Consider the following 23,864-nt stretch of genomic DNA (forward strand, 5'->3'; position numbering starts at 1 on the left):
GATGTTGACGATGTTCCGTATATATATATACACATAGGTCACACGTGAAAATTTTTGTCGTTAGGGGTGGCAATGCCCTCCCTATGCCCCGCGTATCTCCTTCCATTATTCACGAGGTAATTCAACAACTTTCAGGGGCGTCGGGTGTGTTTCGAACCTGTTGGGAGCTCGGCTTTAGTTTTATGTATAAAATTTCGATTTCTGAATCCATTCGGGATATGCTCGGATCCATACCACAAACTACTGAGGGTGCTCGAGCACCCACCGCATTTCCGGCTCCGACGCCAGCTTGCACACACGCTTAAATCTAACGGAATAAAACGAAAAACGTTCGCTGAGCTCTGTTCAACGTCCTAGTTATTAGTTGTCTACATTTTCTCATTCTGGTTTAGAATTGAAAAAAAATATGCAGAATAAAGAATCGTCTGGGGATCACCAATAACATCTTGATTAATTATTATTTTCTTTCCTGAATAAAATTTACCATAAAACAAAAAAGAAAAAGATCAAACAAACGTGTGTGTCAACATGATAAAAACACCATGCTTTATTCTCTCGAAACGCGCTAGAAAGCTCCTTCCTACGAATACATGGTGATTTATCCAAAATGAGCAAAACAACGAATGTACGAGTATTCAGTTCTTCATGAAGTGGTACGTATTATAAAAGTTCTAAATGCAATTCAATAAACGAAACCAGAACATCAATAAAATTCTCTCATTGTCTTTAAAGTGTCTCCAATATGGAATTTTCTTCTCATAAATTCTCTCTTCCTTAAGAAAGGTTTTTATGCTCCTTCGTTGGCCTTGAGGTAGACGTTTCAGAAACGTGTAATCATTATTCAAAGATCCATCCTAATCCGATTGCTATCGGTGTGACGTGAGTTGACCGGTAGAATTGATTTGAGGGACATCCATTACAAACTTCTTGGCGATCGTCTGAGGTTTTTTAGCAACTACTTTCTCAGTCCACATGGTGACTTTATTTCTCGAACCAGCAAGGTGGCTTAGGACGTGTGATGTCATCACTTTGCGTATCTGAGGCAAGACAAAGGGAATGTATAAGATTCAAGAAACTAAAGAAATTGAAATTAGTCACATTTTAACAGATAGCCTGATTGTTATTATTACCTCATCATCAGTAGATATCCTCAACGTGAAAATAATCACCCCGAGAAAGATACTGGCCACTGTAAAAGCTGCGTAGAAGGACTCCTTGTTGGTGTCTGATGCCAAGATACCGAATATCCAGGACAGAATAGCGCAGGGAGTGATGATCAGAGATGACCAACGTGTTTTCAAGAACGAGCTAATTGAACGAGAACGAAATGAACGAATCAAGCATTAACCCATTGTATGACAAAGTCTATTATTTAACTTTTTCAAAAAAAAGAAAAAACATAAAAATGATAACATGAATGAAATATGAAAGGAAAACTATTTGAGAAAAAAAGTTTATTAAAATTATTAATTAATCAATCATTATTTATTAAAAGTTTTAGATTATTTTTATTGAGTTTATAACGTTTATAGCAGTCTGTTCAAAATTTAAGTGCAACAATGAAATTCACTGCTTAAATTAGAAATGAAAACAAGCGTTTCGACAAAAAGGACAATGGTAAATAATGGGTTAAGTAATTTGATTGTGATACTAAAAACCACTTTCATTTTTGGGGAATTATCATATTTCTAGTATTAATTGAATATTTTTGTTATAATGACTAGATCTGTGAAAAATAGTTTTGATGATTATAAAAGCTTTTTGAGACGAATTCAATTAATTAGTCATTGCATATTTTCAATGTTATACTAGTTCGCTCCGTAAAATTTAAAATGGAAATTAGAGGTAACTAGTCAGAAAATGCAAAACGTGACAATATTGCTTTTGAATGTCGATGCAATGTCTTAATAGATTAAATATTTGTCAATTACGTGAACTAGCAAGGCAAGCATTTTACAAAATTTCAGTTAAACATTGGAGTTTATGATATGAAAAAAGTTGCTCCCGTGTTACAACTAATGTAACTTTGGGTAGTAACTGGTTATCAAGAATATTACCGCTTATAAAGCGTAAAACTGATGCGCAGTACCAAAATTTTTACATTTAGGCCGAGTATGACCTGACTAATCGCACAAGACGATTTCCTACCAAAAAATGATCATTTCAGTTCTGACGGTGGAAGAAATTCATTCTCCAAAGCAGGGAGTTTTAGGAATCCCAAAGTCTCACCTGGATGCGCATTGGAGACTACCAAGTGTATGAAACTAAATTATAATATACTATAGTCCGTTTCAGGTTAACTTTGCAGTGAAGGGGAAGCTACGAGGGAACCGCATCACTCGTTGCTATGGGAACGAAAGCCTCTTAACCTATGTATCGATGCGCGGCCTCGGTAAAGTATGGCCGATTCTCGCCAATCTCACTAAAAAAAATCTTTTTTACGTGTAACGTAATTGCACAGTTAAATAAGTAATAATTATAGAATTAAAAGAAAACCATTGCCGATACTTTCAGAAATTAAAGTGAAGTTTTTGAAATCTGTTTTTTGATTAGAAAGTGTTTTAAAATGTAGAAAAAAGAATTATCTTCTATCAGCGTGTCACTTACTCTTCATTAATGTGCCGTAAGTAACACTAAAAATTTCAAAAAACAGTCATATGTTTCTGCAATACTTCCCTTCCCTTAGCTGAAATTTATTTACAAAAAAAAATCCGAACAATAATATGAAAGCAACGTATAATTTTAAAATACTGTATATTAACCATGGCTCTCAAAAACTTGGTGATTTTTAGTTTTTTCTTCAATTTAAATGGAAAAAAATTAATGTTAAATAAAATTGAGAAGAAGCAGATTAACTCTGTTTTCACGTGTAAATGCAGGAATAGCCCCAAATAATAATAATGATACGGAAAAGTTTAGAATTTTTCTACTCACTTTTCTTGCCGAAATTTCCGTCGCTCGACCTCCCCCCTTCCCCGAACGGTATACGTCGATGCCACTTGTTTGTTTTCACCACAGTTTTAGTCTTTTGTTACGGTTGATGTGCTGCTCATGGTTGTTACGGATGATTCTTATTGAGTTTTGTTTACAGCGAGTATTCAAAAACCAAAAATATAGTATTCAGGAATGGAAGAGCAGAGAACTTTAGCGTGGCTATCTCTGGTGAAAATAAAGACACAACTGTCACATAAAAGATGAAAGCCCACACCACTGTGGACCCCCCCCCCCCCGCCCATTTATTTTATCTGAAGAGACACTAAAGGCAAGGGGCGCATCGAGAGAAACAGGTGGGTGGAAGACGGCGTCCAGAGTTGCCAGGTCCTTAAAAAGTTTCCAGCCAAAATCCTCTTCAAAAGTAGCCAAAAAGTAGCCCAAAATATTTGAACTTGTGCTTCCATCTATGAAGCAACAAGCGAGCTACAGTTTGGCGATATTCTAGTCTGGAAATGTGTGGTTTATAGCTTTTCTTATTATAGTCCAGTGATTTTTCTGATTCCCTACATGGAAAATCCCCGAAAAATACAACCATCTCTAGTTTTTCTGAGGCCCTCTTCTCTTGAGGCCTCCGAGCCATGCCCTGGTGGGCCCATGCGTTAAGACAGAACTGGTTCCTGGGCTTGAGCTCTGCCAGCTCCACGCTTGTGAAGGCTACGGTTTCTTTCAGAGGCTTCTGTGGTCTAGATACTGTGTTTCCCAACCGTCGGGTCAGAGCAACACCTTCTATAGCAGAAGGCCTCCGTGCGAAGCTCGTGAGGTCACTGAAGTCTCCCATTTCCCTTATAGTCATTGCATATACAACATACCTAAAACTTCTGTACCCATAGAGGGCCTCTCATAACAATATCGGTGCTCTCGTGGAAGAGAAACACTTCTTGTAATCTATGAGTGAATATCTGAACTCACTGAAGCCTATTTTTGGGAGAAAATAAAACTGATTGAATATTGGTTTTTATGTAAGCCTATAACTGCATGTAAAATAATGAAAAATTGTATTGTTATGGAAAATTCAACCAAATAACGAAAAAAAAAAATATATATATATAGTATACAATTGTGTAACGGAAAAAACACGACAGTGATATTGGCGGGAAAATTTCTAGGATATCGCGCCAGAGTGTCGTTGCCGTTGCTATGGATTTCTGATAATGGTAACCAATATTTTTTATAATTTTAAAATTTTAAACAAGTAAACATCGGTTCAAAACGATGTTTTTTCAGTATTTTTTTCAAAATCATAGAAAAAATGTAAATATTCTGTATAAAGGTTCATCTTAAACCTCCGATATATGAGAACTATATTTTGCGGCGAAGGAATACACTCTCTACCTTTCTCTTCACTGCAAAGTTAACCTGAAACAGACTATAAATTACAATACAAAGCGTAGAAGTCTGTCCGCTACTCACAACGCACGATCGTATTCATCCACGGACAGGTAATAAGGCACTTCTGAAACACACACGACCATAATAAGCAGCAAGGCGTGTACAGCGACGAAGATGCACACGGGTCCGACCGTAGCCCATAGGGCATCTCCCGACATATTCAACCAGCAACTGAAATATCATCGATTATTAAAACCAGACATAATTTTGGACAAACTCGGTGTTTAAAGAAAACTAAACTCTACCTGAATTAACAATTAACAGAGAAATTAAATTCATATATTATACATATAAAAACGGAACTTACTTTCTCTTGGAAGTGTATTGATTATGTAAAATAATAGCGGAGAGTCCCGTTATGAGAAATGGCAAACCTATATGATGGAAACACACAAAATCAATAAATATGGGAAAAGTTTCTATTTTAAATTATTCTAATTTTGGTGATTCTATGTAAAGTTATTCATATTTTCGCAAATATTACGAATTATTACCAAAACCGACAAAAAGTAAACTCCTCCATGTCGTGAGAACATTCTTCGGCATGAAATCGAGTAGATAACGTGCTATGCAAAACACTTCGAGCAACATGAATAGGAAAAAACTCATGAAAATGTACTGCAAGAAAATGGCTACGCCTAAACAGAAACCCTGGAAAAAAATGGGGAAAAAACCGATATATTCTCTTAGCATGTGTTGCCATGAGGTTACGAGCATTCAAAACATGTGAAAGTGAAGAATACTACTTTAAACATCATGATGGATTTTCACGTACCCTATCCAATCGCGCTTTCTCCGTGGTAATGAGAAGTATGCACGTGTAGGCACACAGCAGACAGATTTCCGAGCATATCTGGACCAAACAGTCGGGGTAAAACATACTAGAATATGAGAAAAAAGACTGATTAGTTTATCAGTTATGACAACCAAATTCTAATTTGTTAGAAATAATTTCTCAAACACTTACGTCTGTACAGTATTAAGATTCAGTACTTTTAAAGCGAAAGAACATTTGTTTTTTATTCTAATTGTTGACAGTATGTATAATAATCCTGAGTTTCAGTTCCACAGAAACTTCGAACTGTATTGTATGTTGGCTCAACGAGTTCAGGTCCCGGGGACTGAACATTTTTTGAGCCCTCGTGAGTCCAGATTTTACACATTTTTTGTTGGAAGCAAGTCGGCATACGAAAAAGGCATGCAACGACTTGAAGTTTACGAAAAAGCCTGAAACATACGCGTATAAACATATACGCACATTAAAATAAAAATTATAAAAATCCGCAATGATGAATGTAAAAAACTTCAAAATCCAAGGACATACACATTCGTATTGGGGTTGGTTATTTCTTACTTATGCTTGCCATACGCTTTAATTTTTTTTATACAGTATATACTTGCTATTTGTACTGTTCACCTAAATCCAATGGACACTCGAATCTTCTCCTGGGATAACGAAAAACCTGATTTTTTCCCCCAATTGTTTTCTTGTATGTGTTGATAGAATCTATCAATTCAATGCTACAGGTTCTATTGTCGAATCGAATCACAAGGTGTCAAAATGGCACCAATCTAAAAAAAAACCCCACACCAACTTGTTTCTAAACATCATTTCTAAAGCCACTCTACTTTCAAAACCAAGGCAATCGAATTGTCGAATATCACATGATGGAGGCATTTTAAGTCTCATTTCGTGGTATTCAAACTACACGCATGACATCCATATGATATCCAAAATATTGTGGTACTTTGAAATAATTGGCGAGGAAACACTCCTTTAGAGTGAGCGTATTTCATGCGAAAAGAGAGAGCTGCAGGTTTTTTTTTATATTAGGCCTGGCCTACCAAACTTACGAAAACAACGCCAAAACTAGTAATGTTTTTCTTTCACATAAACTGATCAACATGAAAGGCAAAAACTACGTCAGCAACCATATGTAGTATTTGCCATTTTCACTTCAAAATATGGAAGGCAGCATCAGTAACACGGAACAGGCCGGAACTCTGGTAACATAATTATACGTATAAATATTATACATATTGTACGTATAAATTATATGTATACACACACACACACACACACACACAACACTATCCTGCATGTGCTGATTTGTTAGAAATTCCGCAGAGGTCCATGCACGGTTAAAGTTGTTTTAGTACAAATACAAATACAACGCCACAACAGGCAAAATGCCCAACAAAGTGGCTGAGAAAAAGATGCTCATAACAAATATGGGTGTCATATGTTTCAAAAATGCATCAACCCAATTAAAAATGCAATTACAAACAAAGCAGTAATAGTATCTATCATCTCTGTGCCAAGTACTTACCCAGATGTGATGTATATTATGATGGTGACACCTACGAAAATGGCCACGACGGAACAACCGATGATACGGAAGGCCAGTAACGGCGGATCGTCCATTTCGTGTTCAAGTTTCCTAAAAAAAAGAAACGCACACATTAATGCATGATAATATATGTGGACATGGAACGGGCGATATACAAAAACTATTGGTAGTGTTGCTTCACAAAGCAACAAAAGCCACAGTAGCTTTGCTACGAATTCAAAAAACAAAAACTAAGTATTAATCTGTTTGGCTGATTTATCAAAAATGAAATTTTTATAATACGATATAAAATTTGTGAACACAAAAGCTCTAATTTTTTAGTAATTATGCAAGCATAATCAATTCGATTAGAAATTTTGTTGATGCTAGATTCGTAGGCATTCTGTATTGTGTACTTAATTATGGCAGAAAAAGCTATTGAATCTTGCTTATTCGGAGGTACATCCGAGAAATTTAATCGGGAGCTCTTTCCTCGATAAACCCTGGAAGAAAACTTGATGCAGAAGCACTTTTTACCCTTTCAAATGCCATCTTGAAATTTCAAATGCCAATTGGAACCATTTCTAAGATTTACCAGCGAGATTATGTTTGGCAGCACACCTGCGAATGCACACTTGCATACCTCAAGAACCATTGGTTAATTGTCTTTGATACTGAGGCAGTGTAAGGTTTACAATTTCTTCTAATACCACTGTGATTAATAGATAACTCCCCATCTCAAATTTATGGGGAGCGTCTATCTTGAAAAAAATCACTCATTTTTTTTCCCAACCAAAGTGAATGGATGTTTTTTCAAGGCCTGTTGTAAATCCTATCCTTATAATATCGAGAAATCGGGTCGAAATTCGAACCATTCTTCTCACGGCAACATACATCGATCTCACTCACGTATGTAACAAGAGAAAAGGAAAATAGCCGTACTTGTGAGAATTCCAAGTCCAGTATCAACCCATACAGTGATGTATGAAATGTGTGTAGTATGCGAGATAGGGACAGTTGTGTGTCTATCTCCTATCGACAATAAATAAATAATGTAAATTCGGGTGCCATCTGCAGATATTCTTGATCCTGTGGCGCGCCGTTGCCGCCGAAACCATTTTCCAGGAAGTCCAATATTTACGTATCTAATATGTATATGCACCAATATTATCCGTTCTACCTTTTAATATAATGACATTTCGTCTCTCTCTCCCTCTGTGTACGAGTTACTATAGCTACAAGTTCCATTCCTCACGACTAGCCATTTTCTTATTTTTAATTTGAAAAATGCACACACAATTTTCTTTTCTCCATTTCATAAGAGACACGAATATCCGTGGCACTCTTTTTTTCTCCAATTTCGAAAGTTCCATTTTTATCGACGTTTCCGTGGAATCCATAAAAGAAAACCTTCATTGTATGTATGAATATATGTCTTGATTGCGTGATGATTGAAGCTTAAAGAGCTAATTGGTAATGGCAAGAAATATTCTGAAAAGAATAGCGCATTTGGCGGGTTTTTTTGCCCTTATTGAGAAAAAAAAAATTGGGTTATGGTCACTTAGGGTCCCTGCACGAAGGCTATAAAATAGCAGTGACGTAGTTTTGGCGTGAGAGAATCACTAAAGAGAGAGATATGAGATCTGAGAGAAATACACTGCTGGCCATCCAAATTGCAACACCAAGAAAGACAAGAGATATCGCAACAATATTTATTTTGTAGATAACATGTTGACCAAGCATCAAATGATTAAATTTATAGACTTCTGTGAAGTGTGGTTTCTGCCAAAATCAGTAGCCAGAGCAGCCGCCATTGTTGGAGATTACCGCTGCCACACGCCTCGGCATTGATTCAAAGAGACTTTGGATGTGTTCTTGGGGTACAGCAGACCAAGCAGCTTCCACGCGTTGCCAAAGTTGATCTGGTGTGGCAGCTGGGGATGTAATCTGGGTCAATCGTTGAGCAACCATGGACCACGTGTTTTCTATCGGCGAAAGATCCGGAAAGCGAGCTGGCCAGGGAAGCAATTCAATCTGGCGATTGACGAAGAACCTTTGGACAATGCGTGCCACGTGTGGTCGCGCATTATCCTGTTGAAATATGGCTGTGGGCAAGCCCTGAAGGTAAGGAAGGACAACTGGCTCCAACACCTCGGAGATGTAGCGCTGGCTTTTTAAAGTACCGGCAATGCGTACTAGAGGAGTGCGAGAGTGATATCCAATACCGCCCCATACCATAATACCCGGTGCAGGACCAGTGTGGCGGTGCATAACGCACATAGACTTAAGATATAAATAGACCGCGCACGCTATTCATAAAACTTGTCGAACGTGAAGAAAAGATGAGCAGTATTGTCGGGGAAAGAACAGGTTCTGCGCTATTACATTTGGCGCGTTTTCGCCGAAGCTAGGATGTTGCTGTAAAGAAATTTGACTCAATTCGATCAAGTTGATGAAAACTTTCCTTCATTTTTTCAATGAATTTCACTCATTTTTATGTGAAATATTTAGGGAGTATCAGATTTGAAAAAATAAATTCTATAAAATAAACAAATATTGAAAAACGGAATTTTTTTATTTTCCATTAAGGGATAATTCTTAATAATTTCTTAACACATGGGTTTTTAAATTTTAATTGAATATATAATATTTGAAGGAAGTGAATATAAACAGTATAAATTTCATGAAATAAATTTTTTTGGCACAGTTTTTAATAGCTTTCTAAATATCTATACACACACAGGAAACAAAATATTGTATACAACAAATATATAATGTTTATGTTACTGTAAATTTGATACATTATACAAAACATGTTGGAGTAAAAATGAATGCTAGAAAATCGTATATGTTGTAAAGCCTAATTCATTTATATTTTTAAATATTCTCTTCATTCACTTTGTCGCTTTTAATTTCGAAAATTTATTTAGACTAGGGGTTATTAAAACAAAAATATATCTTTCCAGAACATTACAATTACTCTATATACTCATAATTAATGTATAATTAATTATAATGCATCATATTATGTTATGTAATGTAACACATTCACACTCATACCATATTCAGTCATGAAATAATATTCAAACAATAAGAAAAAGTTTCATTTCTAACATTCCTGAAAAACCTTTTATAACCCCATCACACAAAACTGTAAACACTTACATAATATTTCAGGATTAAAATAGATTTTACTCAAGAAAATTACAGAATCTCATCATCAATTTCTCTAAATTATAAGAATTAAAATTCCATGTAGAGTATATATGTAATAATTTAAAGTGTGTGTATATATATATATATATATATAAAATATTTTAGGATATAATATTTCATATATATAATATAATATTTACACATGTCACACACACATATATATATATATATATATGTGTGACATATGTAATCTCTTCGCTCCAAAAGTATGCATATGTTAATCTTAATTTAAGGTATTAAATCGTTTTTAGAATGATTCTTTTTCAAGATAACATCTGAGGTACACAATATATGACTTCAGGTCTTAGTACAGATATTGACTCAAAAAATCAATTGAATAATTAATTTTCTTGTTTGAAGAGGCAATTTCACATACAACAAACATAAATTAATGAATAAAAAAAATTTCTTTTCTGTAATAGTTTTATCTCAGGTGTGAAGAGGGGTAAAAATACTATTATTTTTAGAGGTTGTTATGCATTTTTATGCCAAACTGCAATTGTCTAGGGGGGGGGGGAAGTTTTCCTCACATTATATTTAAATATAATATTTTTCATAAATTTCTCCTTCTGAAAAGCATATTTTCTTCCAAGTTGAGCAAAACTCGAATGAACTCACTAGCTCGCCAAATCTCGCTTAATCTTGCGGAGACGTATATTTCAGTTAAAACTTCATAAAACTCACAATTTCAATCATTTATTGCCAAAAATCCTATTAAAACATTTAATAATGATTCATGACATTTGAATTTTACCAAAACTTGGAACTTTAATTGAATTAAATCTAAAATGGAGTCGTTAAAAATTGAGATTACGTCAGAAATCCATTGCATCGTCAATTTAATATTCCAATTTTTAATTTATAAGAAGGGGGAATAAGCAAAAAAGTATTCCCATGTGAAAGGACACTGGTCCCCCTTTCCTAAACCGTTCAGAACATCCGAAAGCTGCACACGTGGTGACCATTCTAATGAAAAATAAGACAGCACGTGTAGATCGTCATACGAGTAGCCATAAGGAAAGCATTGCCAGCGAGATTCCCTGACCAGCCTTTCGACCGGAGTCACGTGACTCCGGATCTTTGCTTCACATTGTAACCCCTCGCGCGCACTCTATAGTATTATTACTCTGTGATAACGCAGCTGTTCAGCATCCTCTCTCCACGGTGTCTCCAGACTCGAATCCGACCATCGTGGTGTTGCAGACAGAAGCGTGACTCGTCAGTAAAGACAATTTCATTCCATTGTGCCGTCCACATCCTTCTTTCATCGCACCATTGGCGGCGGAGACGTCTGTGGTTCTGCGTCAAGGGTAGACGAAGCAATGGACGTCTTGCGGACAGACCACTCTGCTGTAAACGGCGTCAAATGGTACGCGCAGACACTGGATGATGCGGTACAGACTGAATGTGCTGTGCTATGGTTCGTGATGTGGCTGAGCGATCCGTCACTGCCATACGCCTGTCATCACGTGAAGTGGTGCACTGAGGTGGATGCGATCGAACACGTCGGTCCGTCGTACCCTCCTGCATCCAACGATCACATATCCGCATTACAGTTGTTTGGTTTCGTCCAACACGACTACCGATTTCCCTGAAAGATAATCCACAATCTCGGTAGGCCACTATCCTTCCTCTGTCGAACTCGGATACTTGATCAAAAGATGATCGTTTTTTTGAAAAAACCACAAAAAAAACACAATTGCCGTACTTCAAATCGTCGAAATCTCCAAGCCTTACATAGCGCTTTGAAGTGGCGCCACAGGCGCGCGTGATGTGCGTCTGCGCTGAAATTCTAATCATTTGCATATCTTACCTCCGCTAATGCATGTTGTAAATTTAATATTATTTGCATGCTTCCTTCAGGGTGTTGCATTTACGGTGGCCAGCAGTGCATATGGTGGAATTATGTAGATGAGGTGGGTGGTAACTGGTATCCAATTGGGAAAATAAAATATTAATTGCTATTATCAGCTTGCTCATTAGGAATAGTTCAAATGGTAATTTCGTTCTGACATGAAACTTGGAGGGGAGGGGGCATGCACATATTTTCTGAACATATTTATTAATAGCATTCACTATGGCATTTAAATTGATCTGTTTGAAACTAAAATATAAACTTCATCTATTGAAGTTTAAATTCCCGTTTCCAATCTAAATTAGTTTGAATAAAATTGACACCGTATTTTAACTGACCAGTCGATGGTTGATAACGCGTTAATCAGAATTGTACATTGTATTCGTCTCGAAAATCTTTGAATTAAAATCACCTGCCTAATATGATGCGAGTTAATAAAAGAAATTTTATTAAATTTCTGACGGTTTTCATACACCACGTCTACAGCAATAGATCCTGCTATATCTGTAGGAGAGATACCTCCAAATCTCAACAGGATTTGCTGTTGTCGCAATATAGTCCTTCGTTCTGGTATCTCACAGGGCAGTCTGGTGCTCATGGCCCTGGACCAGAAAGGGCGCAAAGTTCAGTTTTGTTCGTTCAAAATTACGAAGAACGGGCGCAAAGATGGATATTTGTCTAAGACAACAGAGCAAATTTTTGTTTCTAGTTGCGGCTCTATAAAAGGATAGGATGTGTACAGTACAAGTGCACGGAAGCTCATTTTGGTTCGAACAACCCACGGCACTCTTACGAGTTGAATGGTGTCACTATCCCGGATGCAAGTAGGGTCACCGATTTGGGAATACTTATTGACGAGCGGCTTAGGTTTTCTGAACATTGTTCGGCGGTGGTCAAAAAGCGAATAGAATGCTTGTTTTCATTTTCAAAAAGGTCTCTTAGCGTTCTCCTAAACTCATTCTTCCGCTTTTCCGAGGCTTATTTCGTCCTGGACTAGAGTATGCTGTAAGGTTTTGGAGATCATACTTACAGCGGGACATGGGTTGAAGGGTTGCAGAGAAGAGCTACGCGACGTACTTGTGTCCTTATTGGCACACGGAGCTTGACTTATGAAGAGAGACTTCATTTTTTGAATATGGTTACATTGGATGAACGGCAGGTGTCGGGGAGATATGATCGAAGTATTCAAAATTTTCAACGGGATGATTCCTATCCGTCGACCATGAACTTTTAGTACATCGCCAATCAATTGCTTTTACAAGGGGACACCAGTATCGATTGGTAAGGGACAATGCGAGGTTATGGTGTCGCAGGGAATTTTTATCCAATAGGTTTGTTAATAAATGGAATAGCTTATCCCCCCGGGGGTTGTAAATTCTAACACAATTTACACTTTTAAAGAGAAATACGATAAACATGTTGCGGTAAATCGAGAAGCTCGATTCATACTTAGAATAAGACAACCATAAGTATTCTTTATGGGCATTGTATAATATTTCATCATGTACGGGGTGATTATAAAAAAACTATCCCGACATATGGGCCCCTAACTATCATACCATTGACAGAAACTGAATGAAATTTTGGCATAAGGTATTTTGATGTATGCGCTCAAGAATGATATGGAAAACAACAGTGTTACTCTAACAGTTACGGTTACAGTGAGAAAATTTCGAAAATATCAAATGGCAACACCAAGTTTTTTGTATTGGAATGTGATCTCCAATGTGAAAAACCCTAAATAGCGTTCGAACGGCAACTGTAGCATGAAAATCACCGGCGGTAGATAGACTAAAAGTGAGGACAACCAATAAGGACAGAGAAGCAGCATAAAATAAAGCATTTTATTGTGTTTCACAAATTTTCCACATGACCTTGTGGAGGACTAATCAGGCTGGGATCGAAGAAACGGTGTGACGAATAAAACGAACATTAATGCTGTGGTGCATGGCAAAGTCCTTTTTACTTGCCTAGCTCCGGGGATTTTCGTGCTACAGGTGCCATTCCAACGCTATTTAGTGTTTTTCAGTATGGAGATCGCAATCCAATACAAAAAACTTGGTGTTGCCATTTGATATTTTCGAAATTTTCTCACTGTAACCGTAACTGTAAGAGTGACACTGTTGTTTTCCATATCATTCTTGAGCGCATACATCAAAATACCTTATGCCAAAATTTCATTCAGTTTCTGTGAATGGTATGATAGTTAGGGGCCCGTATGTCGGGATAGTTTTTTTATAATCACCCTGTATATATATTGTTTGTAACTACATTTTTAATTGGGTTGCTGTATTTTTGAAATATATGACATCCATATTTGTTATGGGCATCTTTTTCAAAGCCGCCTCGTTGGGCATTTTGCCTGTTGTGGCGCTGGATTTGTATTTGTAGTAATTGTTTACAAAAAATAAAAATAAATAGATGCCTTGCTCTTCTCTAGTATTCTCAGCTTATGAGAAAAAAAAAATCAAGGTTTCAAAGTTGTTATCGCGTTAAGAGAGAAGATTTGAAAATCTAAGATTCACAAGAGCAAAAAACATGTAAAAACTCGTATACAACGTGTTTACAACAAAAAAAATACAGGAATCTCTAAAGCGATTAGAGTTGTAGATCAACTTCATTCTTTGCGGAGTAAATTTCTGATATAGCGGAAATTGTATCCAGAATTCAAGTAAAACTTTAGAAAAAAAAGTATTATCCAGATATTGAAAATATGGGTTAAATTTGCTGTGTTTTTTTTTTTTTAAGGTCAAAAATACTTACAAGAGAATCCCCAAAACGACAAACTACAGTTCCGTGATCGGGGAAGAGATCCACTCAAGATTATATGTCGCAGGGGAAATTCAATGTTATATACAGTATATTCCTCAAAAGAGTGTGAATTATTTCTTTCTCCCCGTCCAATTTTTTGTTACAGGTTGTATTTGATGCAAGTCTTCAAAGCATGACTTGAAGAGCTAAATACTCTATTTATGCAAGATAGTGATCTTTTGAGTATAGTGAAAATTAAGGGTAATCGTCTTCCGTGTAAATTAAATGCCGCTGTGGTGGTCGAGTGGTCATAGTGACGGACTCGCATCGCGAGGATCCGGGTTCGAACCCCACCGGCGCCGCAGTGGTGGTCGGCTGAAGTTGGTTTTCTGTGGTTTCCAACTTCAGGGCGCGAATGCGAGCCGATCTCCCCGTTAAAAAGTCTCGCCACAGAGAGCAACAGGCCTACAACGTAACAAATATTCAATCATTACACTTCACTCACAATTTGATGTATAGATGGCAGCACTGAAATATCAAGCACAACACTAGCTACACACTCAGACTGTTAGGTGCACTCACTTCGTTCCAGACCCTGCCACGAAGCTGGGCTGGAAGAGATCTCGGCAACGGGATAAGTCCGGTGGCAGAGCCCCTGGCGTTCACGTGTGTAAATTAAATATCACGGGGTGTAGCGCGCGGAAGAGAGCTTTTAAAAATCTCAGATGCACAGCCTCCAAATCATGATTATCCAGACCCCAAATTTCACAGCCATATAAAACAGCCGACTGAATCAGAGCTTCAAATAGTCTGAATTTTTAACGAAATCTTGTAAGATATTTCATGGACTGTGTACGACGAAGAGTGTCAACACGGTTAAAAGCGATCACTTTAGATTTATCAACACGTTTCTTAAACGAGCTATTGTAATAAAAAGTAAACCAAGATATAAATATATTCATTAACAATCTCAATTTCGTCTCCCCTATAAAACCATTTAAAATTTTTGGGGCGCTTGTGGCCTCTACGGAAGATAACTATCTTGGATTTAGACAAATTAACCTGCATCAAATTGAGCATCGCAAAATTTTTCTGAACGTCTAATCATTTTTTGCAGACCGACCATAGAATCCGAAATCATTACTATATCATCTGCGTAAGCAAGTATTCTGATCTCCACATCTAAGATTGAGACACCTGCCGCATCCGAATTACAAATATCGGTGATCAGATCATGTATAAATAAATTAAATAGTACGGGATTTAAAATGCAACCCTGTTTTTCACCATCATCAATAGGAAACTGGGGGGGGGGGGGGAGAAAAGACCCGTGTTTGCATTACTGCGCATGTTATGGTAGAGATGTTAAGCAGGGCCGTCTTGAGAGCATTATGGGCCCCCAGGCCAAATGATTTTTCCGAGGCTCCACCTATATATGTATAGCAAATTTTCGAATAATTCAACTACTTCTCATTTTTCTGAGGCCCCTCTTCCCTTGAGGCCCCCGGGTCGTGCCCGGGTGGGACCATGCGTTAAGACGGCACTGATGTTAAGGATTAGTACAGAGATGTAATGACGAATTTATAACATACTGGCTATAAAGTCTTTTTCATAACAACTGCCGATTAATCGTACCGAAAGGCGACTTGTAATCGACGAAAAAACCAAATAATTTTCGTTGTTTTTGTTTCAAGACTGTTAATCACTGTCTAAAATGAAAATGTTATCAAGTGTTGATCTTCCTCTCTGGAATATTCCTCTCTGATATTCTGAGATAACATCTCTTTCGTTCAACCAATCGATCAATCGTTTGTGAAGGATTGATGTATAGATTTTGTAACAAGCTGGGAGTGAGGGACCAGGGCCGCAACCATAGGAGTGCAGGCGGGTCTCGTGCCCCGGGCGCTAGACCCGAGCGGGCGCAAATTTCATTCTGAAACCTCTCTTTCAACATTAAAAGGGGGCGTCGAAATGCGCGCTTGCCCCGGATGATCAAGCATCTAGTTGCGGCCCTCAGAGGGACAGGGGTGTTTAATTGGTGATCTCAGACCTAAATCCTTTTTCGAATAATGGAAAAATCAGATTTGTTCTCCATTCCAGAGAAATTACCTCACCATTAAAAAAACGATTAAATAGCGATGTAAAAGAAGGGCAAAAAATTGTCATTCTTTAAGAATTCGCTAGAGATTCCGTCAATGCCAGGAGATTTCCCAATAGGGACGCTTTTTATGGCTTTGTATACCTCAGATATCGTAATCTCTTTATCCAGGTCCTGGTCATACTAGTTATGGCAGAAATTGAAAGTTCTAAGTTCCAAACCATCTGTTTTTTTCTCGAAAAGAATAGTAAAATATTCAGCCCAAGGTAATGCCGAAGGAGTGGAAATATTCTATTCCAATCGGGACTGTCCCACGAATTTCCAAAAGATTTTACTATTTGGTTTACCCCCAAAAATCATTGAACGAATAAAATTTTCCCTTTTATTTCTGCAAAGCTTTCTAGCAAAATTTCTATATTCTTTATATTCGGGAACAAGATTCTCAGAATTAGTTTTGCGGATATGGCTTAGAGTATCATTCCGTTTTTTATAGCTTCCAAGCATTCATCGTCAAACCAATCGAACGAATTTTTTGTAGAATGAGTCATGCCTGTTTCATTCGCTGCGTGAACAATTATTTCTTTCAAGGTCTGCCAATCAGTATCCCGATCCCCAAACATATGTATTGAATGTGAAACAAGATTGTCATATTCAATCCTTTTTTGTTCATTCCAATAAAGTCTTTTACGTTTAGTGCGGTTTACAGAACTCTTGAATGGTCAGAGAATTTCGTGGTTGTCTGAAACTTTGAAAATTTTCACTGACACACAGAGATCAGCGTGGCAAATGCCGTAATCTATAACTGATGCGCCATTTCCCCCCGATGTATGTTGAATTTCCAACAGTCACCAAGGTCTCGACCATTAAGGATAACCATATAAATTAAGAGAGTGGCACCTCTCTGTGGAAGCGCTAAATGCAGGTACTCGATTTGGAGTTTATGTTTGTCTTGCCTCTACCAGTAAGTACTGCCAGGAGATGCAGTGTCCGGTTTACTTTTGTTTTCTCATATACACTTAGGGGTGGGTCGACGGTGTATCTCATATATTATAATAGTATCGTATTATATTTTGTTCTCTCATCTTTGAGAAGAAAAGCGGTCGCAAACTTCATTTTTATTTTACTTTAAGAAACTATAACAAATTATTTTGTTTCTATTTGATAGATGGTAGCAGGGGTCCCAGTGCACAACGCTACTTTTTTTACACGCGTAACTATAAAGTACTATATTATCGTTACAGGGACTAGAGGTAAGCGAAGGGAGCAATTGTCCCGGGCAGCAAACTTTCATAGGCGTCGATTTTAGGAAAGAACAAAAATACCATTATAAAATCATCTAATTTTGCGATGGTGGGGGTGGCGAAATTTTGTTTGCGCCCCTTTCCCCCTTCCCACCACCATCACCACAAAAATCCTAGTTATCGCCCTAGTTACAATAGAACTGCTACGATCAACAAAATGATGATCAACAAAAAACCTAATCTACAAAAGAAAAAAAATTAAAAAATTGCATAGCAAAATATATAGGGGGGTTATCTGCCACAAAATATTCTATCACCCATTAATTTCACGTTCAACTACTATATTCATGTTCAAGTTCCTCAGAGGGATGTTTACGAGGTGCATATGCTGTTTGTTTAGCATTAATAGCTGTAAATTCATATTTGGCACATCAAATAGTAGTAATTACTGACATCCTACGGCAAACATAAAAACAACCAGTATGGGGCATAAAAATTTATACCAGTATCATAACATATCGTGTATTTTCAAGATGCACACCGGTTTTAAACCAATGGCTAATTTTCAAATCAAATCAAATTTATTCATTTCCAACATACAGAAATTTAAATTAGTTTAAAAAAAAACATATTTATCATCCAGAGGCTGTGATGCCTGTACGGATGATTGAAAATTTACATGATAATTAATGAATAAAATATATAAAACATACGACATGAACAGAAACATTAATTTCTGTTCATGTCAACACTGTGTTTCTGTTCATATGACATGAACAGAAACACAGTGTTGCTGAGGGTATCGTCCCGAGAGATTGGAAACTGGCTAACGTTGTTCCGATATTTAAGAAGGGTAGTAGAGAAGTGGTGTCTAATTATCGTCCAGTGAGTTTGACGAGCTCCCTCTCGAAAATTTCGGAAATTATCATCAAAAGGCAGTTTGTGAAGTGGATAGACGAGAATAATGTATTGTCGGATAATCAGCATGGGTTCAGGAAGGGGAAGTCGTGTGTAACTAACCTCCTTTGCTTCTATGATTACGTGACTAAGGCTTTGGGTAAGAGCAAAAATGTCGACGTTGTTTACCTTGATTTCCAGAAGGCATTCGATCGGGTCCAACATGGCAAACTCTTGAAGCGTTTACACGAGATTGGAATAGGGGGCAACTTGCTGAATTGGATAGAATCGTGGTTAAGAGATAGGTCGCAACGAGTTATGGTGAACGGGGAATTCTCTGGTTGGACAGACGTCACAAGTGGAGTTCTTCAGGGAAGTGTCCTTGGCCCCATACTTTTGTCACTTTTTATCGACAAACTCGATCAGGGTATCGATGGAATTACTAGCAAATTCGCAGATGATGTGAAGCAAATGGGGGTAATCGGGAATGAAAGCGATAGGGAGTTGCTCCAGACCAACTTAAACAAGATTGCAGCATGGGCAAATGATGGAGCATGACTTTTAGCGTAGATAAGTGCATGGTCGCTCATTTTGGTTCGAACAACCCACGGTTCTCTTACGAGTTGAATGGTGTCACTATCCCGGATGCAACTAGAGTCACCGATTTGGGAGTTCTCATTGACGAGCGACTTAAGTTTTCTGAACATTGTTCAGCGGTTGTCAAAAAAACGAATAGAATGCTTGGTCTCATTTTCAAAAAGGTCTCTTCGCGTTCTCCTAAAGTCATTCTTCCGCTTTTTCGAGGCTTAGTTCGTCCTGGACTGGAGTATGCTGTAAGGTTTTGGAGACCATACCTACAGAGGGACATAGACTTGGTTGAAGGGGTGCAGAGAAGAGCTACGCGTGTCCTTATTGGCACACAGGGCTTGAGTTATGAAGAGAGACTTCATTTTTTGAATATGTTTACATTGGATGAACGCAGGTGTCGAGGAGATATGATCGAAGTGTTCAAAATTTTCAATGGGATGGATAGGATGGACCATGAACTTTTAGTACACCGCCAATCGACTGCTTTTACAAGGGGACACCAGTATCGATTGGTGAGGGACAATGCAAGGTTATGGTGTCGCAGGGAATTTTTCTCTAATAGGGTTGTTAATAAATGGAATAGCTTACCCCCGGAGGTAGTAAATTGTAACACAATTGACACGTTTAGAAAGAAATACGATAAACATGTTGGGGTAAATTGAAAAGCTATCCATACTTAGAATAAGACAACCATAAGTATTCTTTATGGGCATTGTATAATATTTTATTATGTGTATATATTGTTTATAATTTGTGTTAATAGCATTTTTAATTGGGTTGCTGTATTTTTGAAACATATGACATCCATATTTTTATGGGCATCTTTTTATCAGCCACCTCGTTGGGCATTTTGCCTGTTGTGGCGTTGTATTTGTATTTGTATTAAAAAAATACATATACAACATAAAAAAGACAAAGTTATCACTGTCAAATAAAAAAATACGCTAAGATAAAAAATCAAAAACGGCAAAACATACACCACACAAAAAAGACAAAGTTCTTAATGCATGGTGAGAAATGTAATAAACAAAACATTAGTAATAAACAAATATATGAAGAAAAAATGAAACTCGCACATATACAATAGACAACACAAACAAGAACAAGTTTTTTTTTTTAAATTGAAAAATATACATAATTAAAGTGGCAAAGCTAAACTGAATAAATTTTATTGCTCCTCCTAAAGGTCAAAATAAGAGTCTACATCGTAAATTGAAATTAATAATTTGAATAATGATTTTTTAAATGCCGCGTTTGTGGGTATATTTTGTATTTCTAGTGGTAGTGAATTATATAATTTCGGAGCTAAATAATAAAAATGTTTACGAAAAATTTCTTTCCTAAAAGTAGGAATACGATAAATCATATGAGGTCTTCGCTCGGAAACATTATCTTTTAAACTGCATAAGCCTTTATTACGGTTTAAGAACAGAATAATACGAAAAAGAGCATTATGGCGTAAAGGAAGTAGATTAAGATTTCTAAAAGTTGTAGAAGAATGAGACTGACCCCGATTCAAAATTTTGAAAACTCATTTTTGTTTTGAAAATAAAGGCAATAAATTAGTTTTATAATCACCACCCCATATAATTGCACCATAATTTATAAGTGAATAAAACCAAGCATAGTAAAGGTCTGTTAAGAAATTAGCGGAAACTTTCTTACTTATATAATAAAAATTATATGAAACAAAACGAAGTTTTTTAAGTAGTTCATGAACATGAGGTTTCCATTTCCAATTGCTGTCTACATTGAAATCTAAGTATTTAATATTATTTACTTTATGGTGATGCTAGTGCTGGTGGATGTGTCTGGTTGTTATTTCGGAAACATACAGTCATGACTCCTTTCTTTTTTTAGTTATTTAATAGAAGAGAGAGAGACTTTTAGGACATGTTCGGTCAACAGTTGGAGCCAGACTGAACTCCAATACAAAAAACACACTAGATAATGCCTAGCTAGTGAGTGGCATAAAAAATATAATAAAAATATAAAAATTGTACAAGACAAGTAGCGCCACAACTTCTTGAATTGCATCGCAATGACAATAAGGTTGAAAATCACAAGCGAGGGTGTGAAATTTAAGATTAAGATGTAAACCAGATTGCATAAGATTGAAATTAACGTATTTTGTCTTCTGTAAATTTAATTTTGAAACTTTAGCATCGAACCATTTTTGAAATAATATTAAATCGTGATTAATATGATTCTTAAGGCTGTCAAGATCATCACATGAATACATTAATACAGAATCATCGGCATAAGTGATCACGGAACCGTCAAATTCTAAATTACAAAGATCATTAATGAAAATCAGAAAAAGCAAAGGACAGAATATAGATCCTTGTGGGACTCCTCTATTAATATGGACATAATTACTCAAATTATCCTGTATTTTGACTCTTTGTTCTCTATTATATAAATATGAAGTGAACCAATTTAAAATATGACCCCTAATACCAGCTGAATTGAGTGTTTGAATGAGAATATAATGGTTCACGTTGTCAAAAGCCTTTGAAGTATCTAAAAATATTGCAACAGTAAATTTGTTCTTGTCAATGCCATTATAAATAAATTTCGGAAAGGCCAAAAGGGCATTTTACTTCTAGAATTATTACAGATAGTTTAGTTTTTATTTGATAGGTCGCAGAGAGGTCCCATCTGAACGTTGTTTCTCGCATGTATAGCAATACAGTATAAAAGAAAACGTCAGCAAGTTGAAAAGTTTTTCTCACTTATTGTATATTTTCAATAATTTCCATGATTGCATACCAAAAATATTGTATGAATAAATAAATAAATAAAATTGTACTTATAAAAGTAATCAGACACTGATACTCCGATGAAATCTCACTTGAGTAATAGACAAAAGGGAGATTACAATTCATATAATTATTGTAGTTTCTCTCTGATGAAGAGATGCACCCCAAGGCTCTGTGTGTGTGTGTTTCTGGTCTTCTTTCATTTCAAATACTCATAAAAGATTTTTTTATATTTTTATCGTTTATGAAGTCAGCGCATTAGATGACTTATATCCTTAGCTGATGACACTGCTTTTCTGTATTCCAGAACAGACGTGGAATTTTTGATCATGGGAAAGGGAGTATGAATTTTAATAATTAATAATTAACTATAATAACTTAAAATTATAAATATTATCCAAATAAAATGCACCATTGATCAGAACTAAAAAATACAACGGATATAACATCATCACTCACCACAACGCAGCTAATACATGCCACGCAGGTGCCCTTGGAGCCCACGGTACAACAACAACAACACGCGAATGGAAGAAGCCATCACATCGTTCGTTATGCGTGCCTCAGATTATCTGTTTCTAACGGCGCATGTTTTCCCAATAATCGACAAGGAAATGCATCATGGTGACATGTTTTTGGCGTTGTGTATGTAAAGAGATGGCGAAATGTGCGAGACATGGGAGTAGAAAAGAGAAAAAAAACCAATATAAGAGAAAGGTCATTGGAAGTTTTGATTCTAATTCTCGATTGACATGTTGCTGCTGATGCATCATCTACTCGATTTATTGATTCTGGAGAAGGAATTTACCATCAATAAATAATTATATATTCGATACGAAAATGACATGTTTACAAATTTGAATACGTCAATACATGCAAGATTTTTTCCTTATTAATCTTTTCATGTTGATTATGCATTCCATCGTCAATAGAGTGGAAGGAGAGAAAAAGAAGCCAATGAATATTTCTCAATCGATTTTTCTATTATACAAAAATAAACTGGTCATATAGCAAATAGAAACTACACATATTTAGCAATTTTGCCTATGAAAGTACGTAGTATATTAAATCGATTTCTTCTAATCAGTAATTGTTTATGCATAGCGATTTTCGAAAAAAAGCACCCCTAATGTGGTCTATTTCCACTCATAAATATTATTATCATAGATATTTCTGCAAAATGAGATTATCATATAGTATGGATTATATCTAGCAATGCTCACCCATTAGCATAGGCTGCGTAAAATTTTAGGGACTGATCCAGACAAAATTTTTGAGTCTGCTATAACTTGAATCTCCATGGTTGGGATGGGCATAGGAGCGTAAAATGTTGTAATGCGCAGTACACTGCACATGACACTCACAATATTTGTTTAATATTAACCATTAATCATTAATGCATATTCAACTGCACCATCACCGATTTGACGGGAGTGCAATCTTGGGGGTTCGAGAAAGCAATGTCAGGAATGTCAGGGGTGACAGAGAGAAAATGTTCTATGATACGACTATTTGAAGCACGACTGTCTTAGGGGCCGTTCAAGTATTACGTCAGCAAATTTTCGGCCATCTTTGACCCCCCCCCCTGTCAACAAAAGTCAGCAAAACTCTGACCCCCCCTCCCCCTTGTCAGCAAAATTTCGTAAGCACTGACCCCTACCTCCTAACGCATATTGGTGGGATCAGAAACGTACGCAGGAGGGGGGGGGGCATAGGGGGCTCGTGCCCCCCCCCCCAGATGAA

General features: G+C 36.7%; 1 protein-coding gene across 1 annotated transcript; it reads right to left on the minus strand.

The window, feature by feature from the left end:
- Positions 1–517: 517 nt before the first annotated feature.
- LOC149065290 (adhesion G protein-coupled receptor B2-like) lies at positions 518–22,654 on the minus strand. The gene is made up of 8 exons (XM_089254197.1): positions 22,581–22,654; positions 6,714–6,824; positions 5,159–5,264; positions 4,878–5,034; positions 4,691–4,757; positions 4,405–4,554; positions 1,131–1,308; positions 518–1,037 (listed from the first exon to the last, which is right to left on the minus strand). The coding sequence occupies exons 2-8, from the start codon at positions 6,806–6,808 to the stop codon at positions 867–869; spliced, it is 924 nt and encodes a 307-aa protein (XP_089110323.1). The 5' UTR covers positions 6,809–6,824; positions 22,581–22,654; the 3' UTR covers positions 518–866.
- Between the last annotated feature and the right edge of the window lie 1,210 nt (positions 22,655–23,864).

Source organism: Pholcus phalangioides, unplaced genomic scaffold, assembly GCF_987345545.1.
Source record: "Pholcus phalangioides strain wild (caught in Gottingen) unplaced genomic scaffold, Ppha-v1.0 ptg000040l_1, whole genome shotgun sequence".
In the NCBI taxonomy this organism is placed as follows: domain Eukaryota; kingdom Metazoa; phylum Arthropoda; class Arachnida; order Araneae; family Pholcidae; genus Pholcus; species Pholcus phalangioides.

Excerpts from the sequence above, each read along its gene's own strand:
- LOC149065290 (XM_089254197.1), bottom strand. The coding sequence starts at position 6,808 with ATGGACGATCCGCCGTTACTGGCCTTCCGTATCATCGGTTGTTCCGTC. Across the intron at positions 5,035-5,158 it reads AGAAAGCGCGATTGGATAGG|GGTTTCTGTTTAGGCGTAGC; the intron begins GTACGTGAAAAT and ends ATTTTTTTCCAG. Across the intron at positions 4,758-4,877 it reads TTTACTTTTTGTCGGTTTTG|GTTTGCCATTTCTCATAACG; the intron begins GTAATAATTCGT and ends TCCATCATATAG.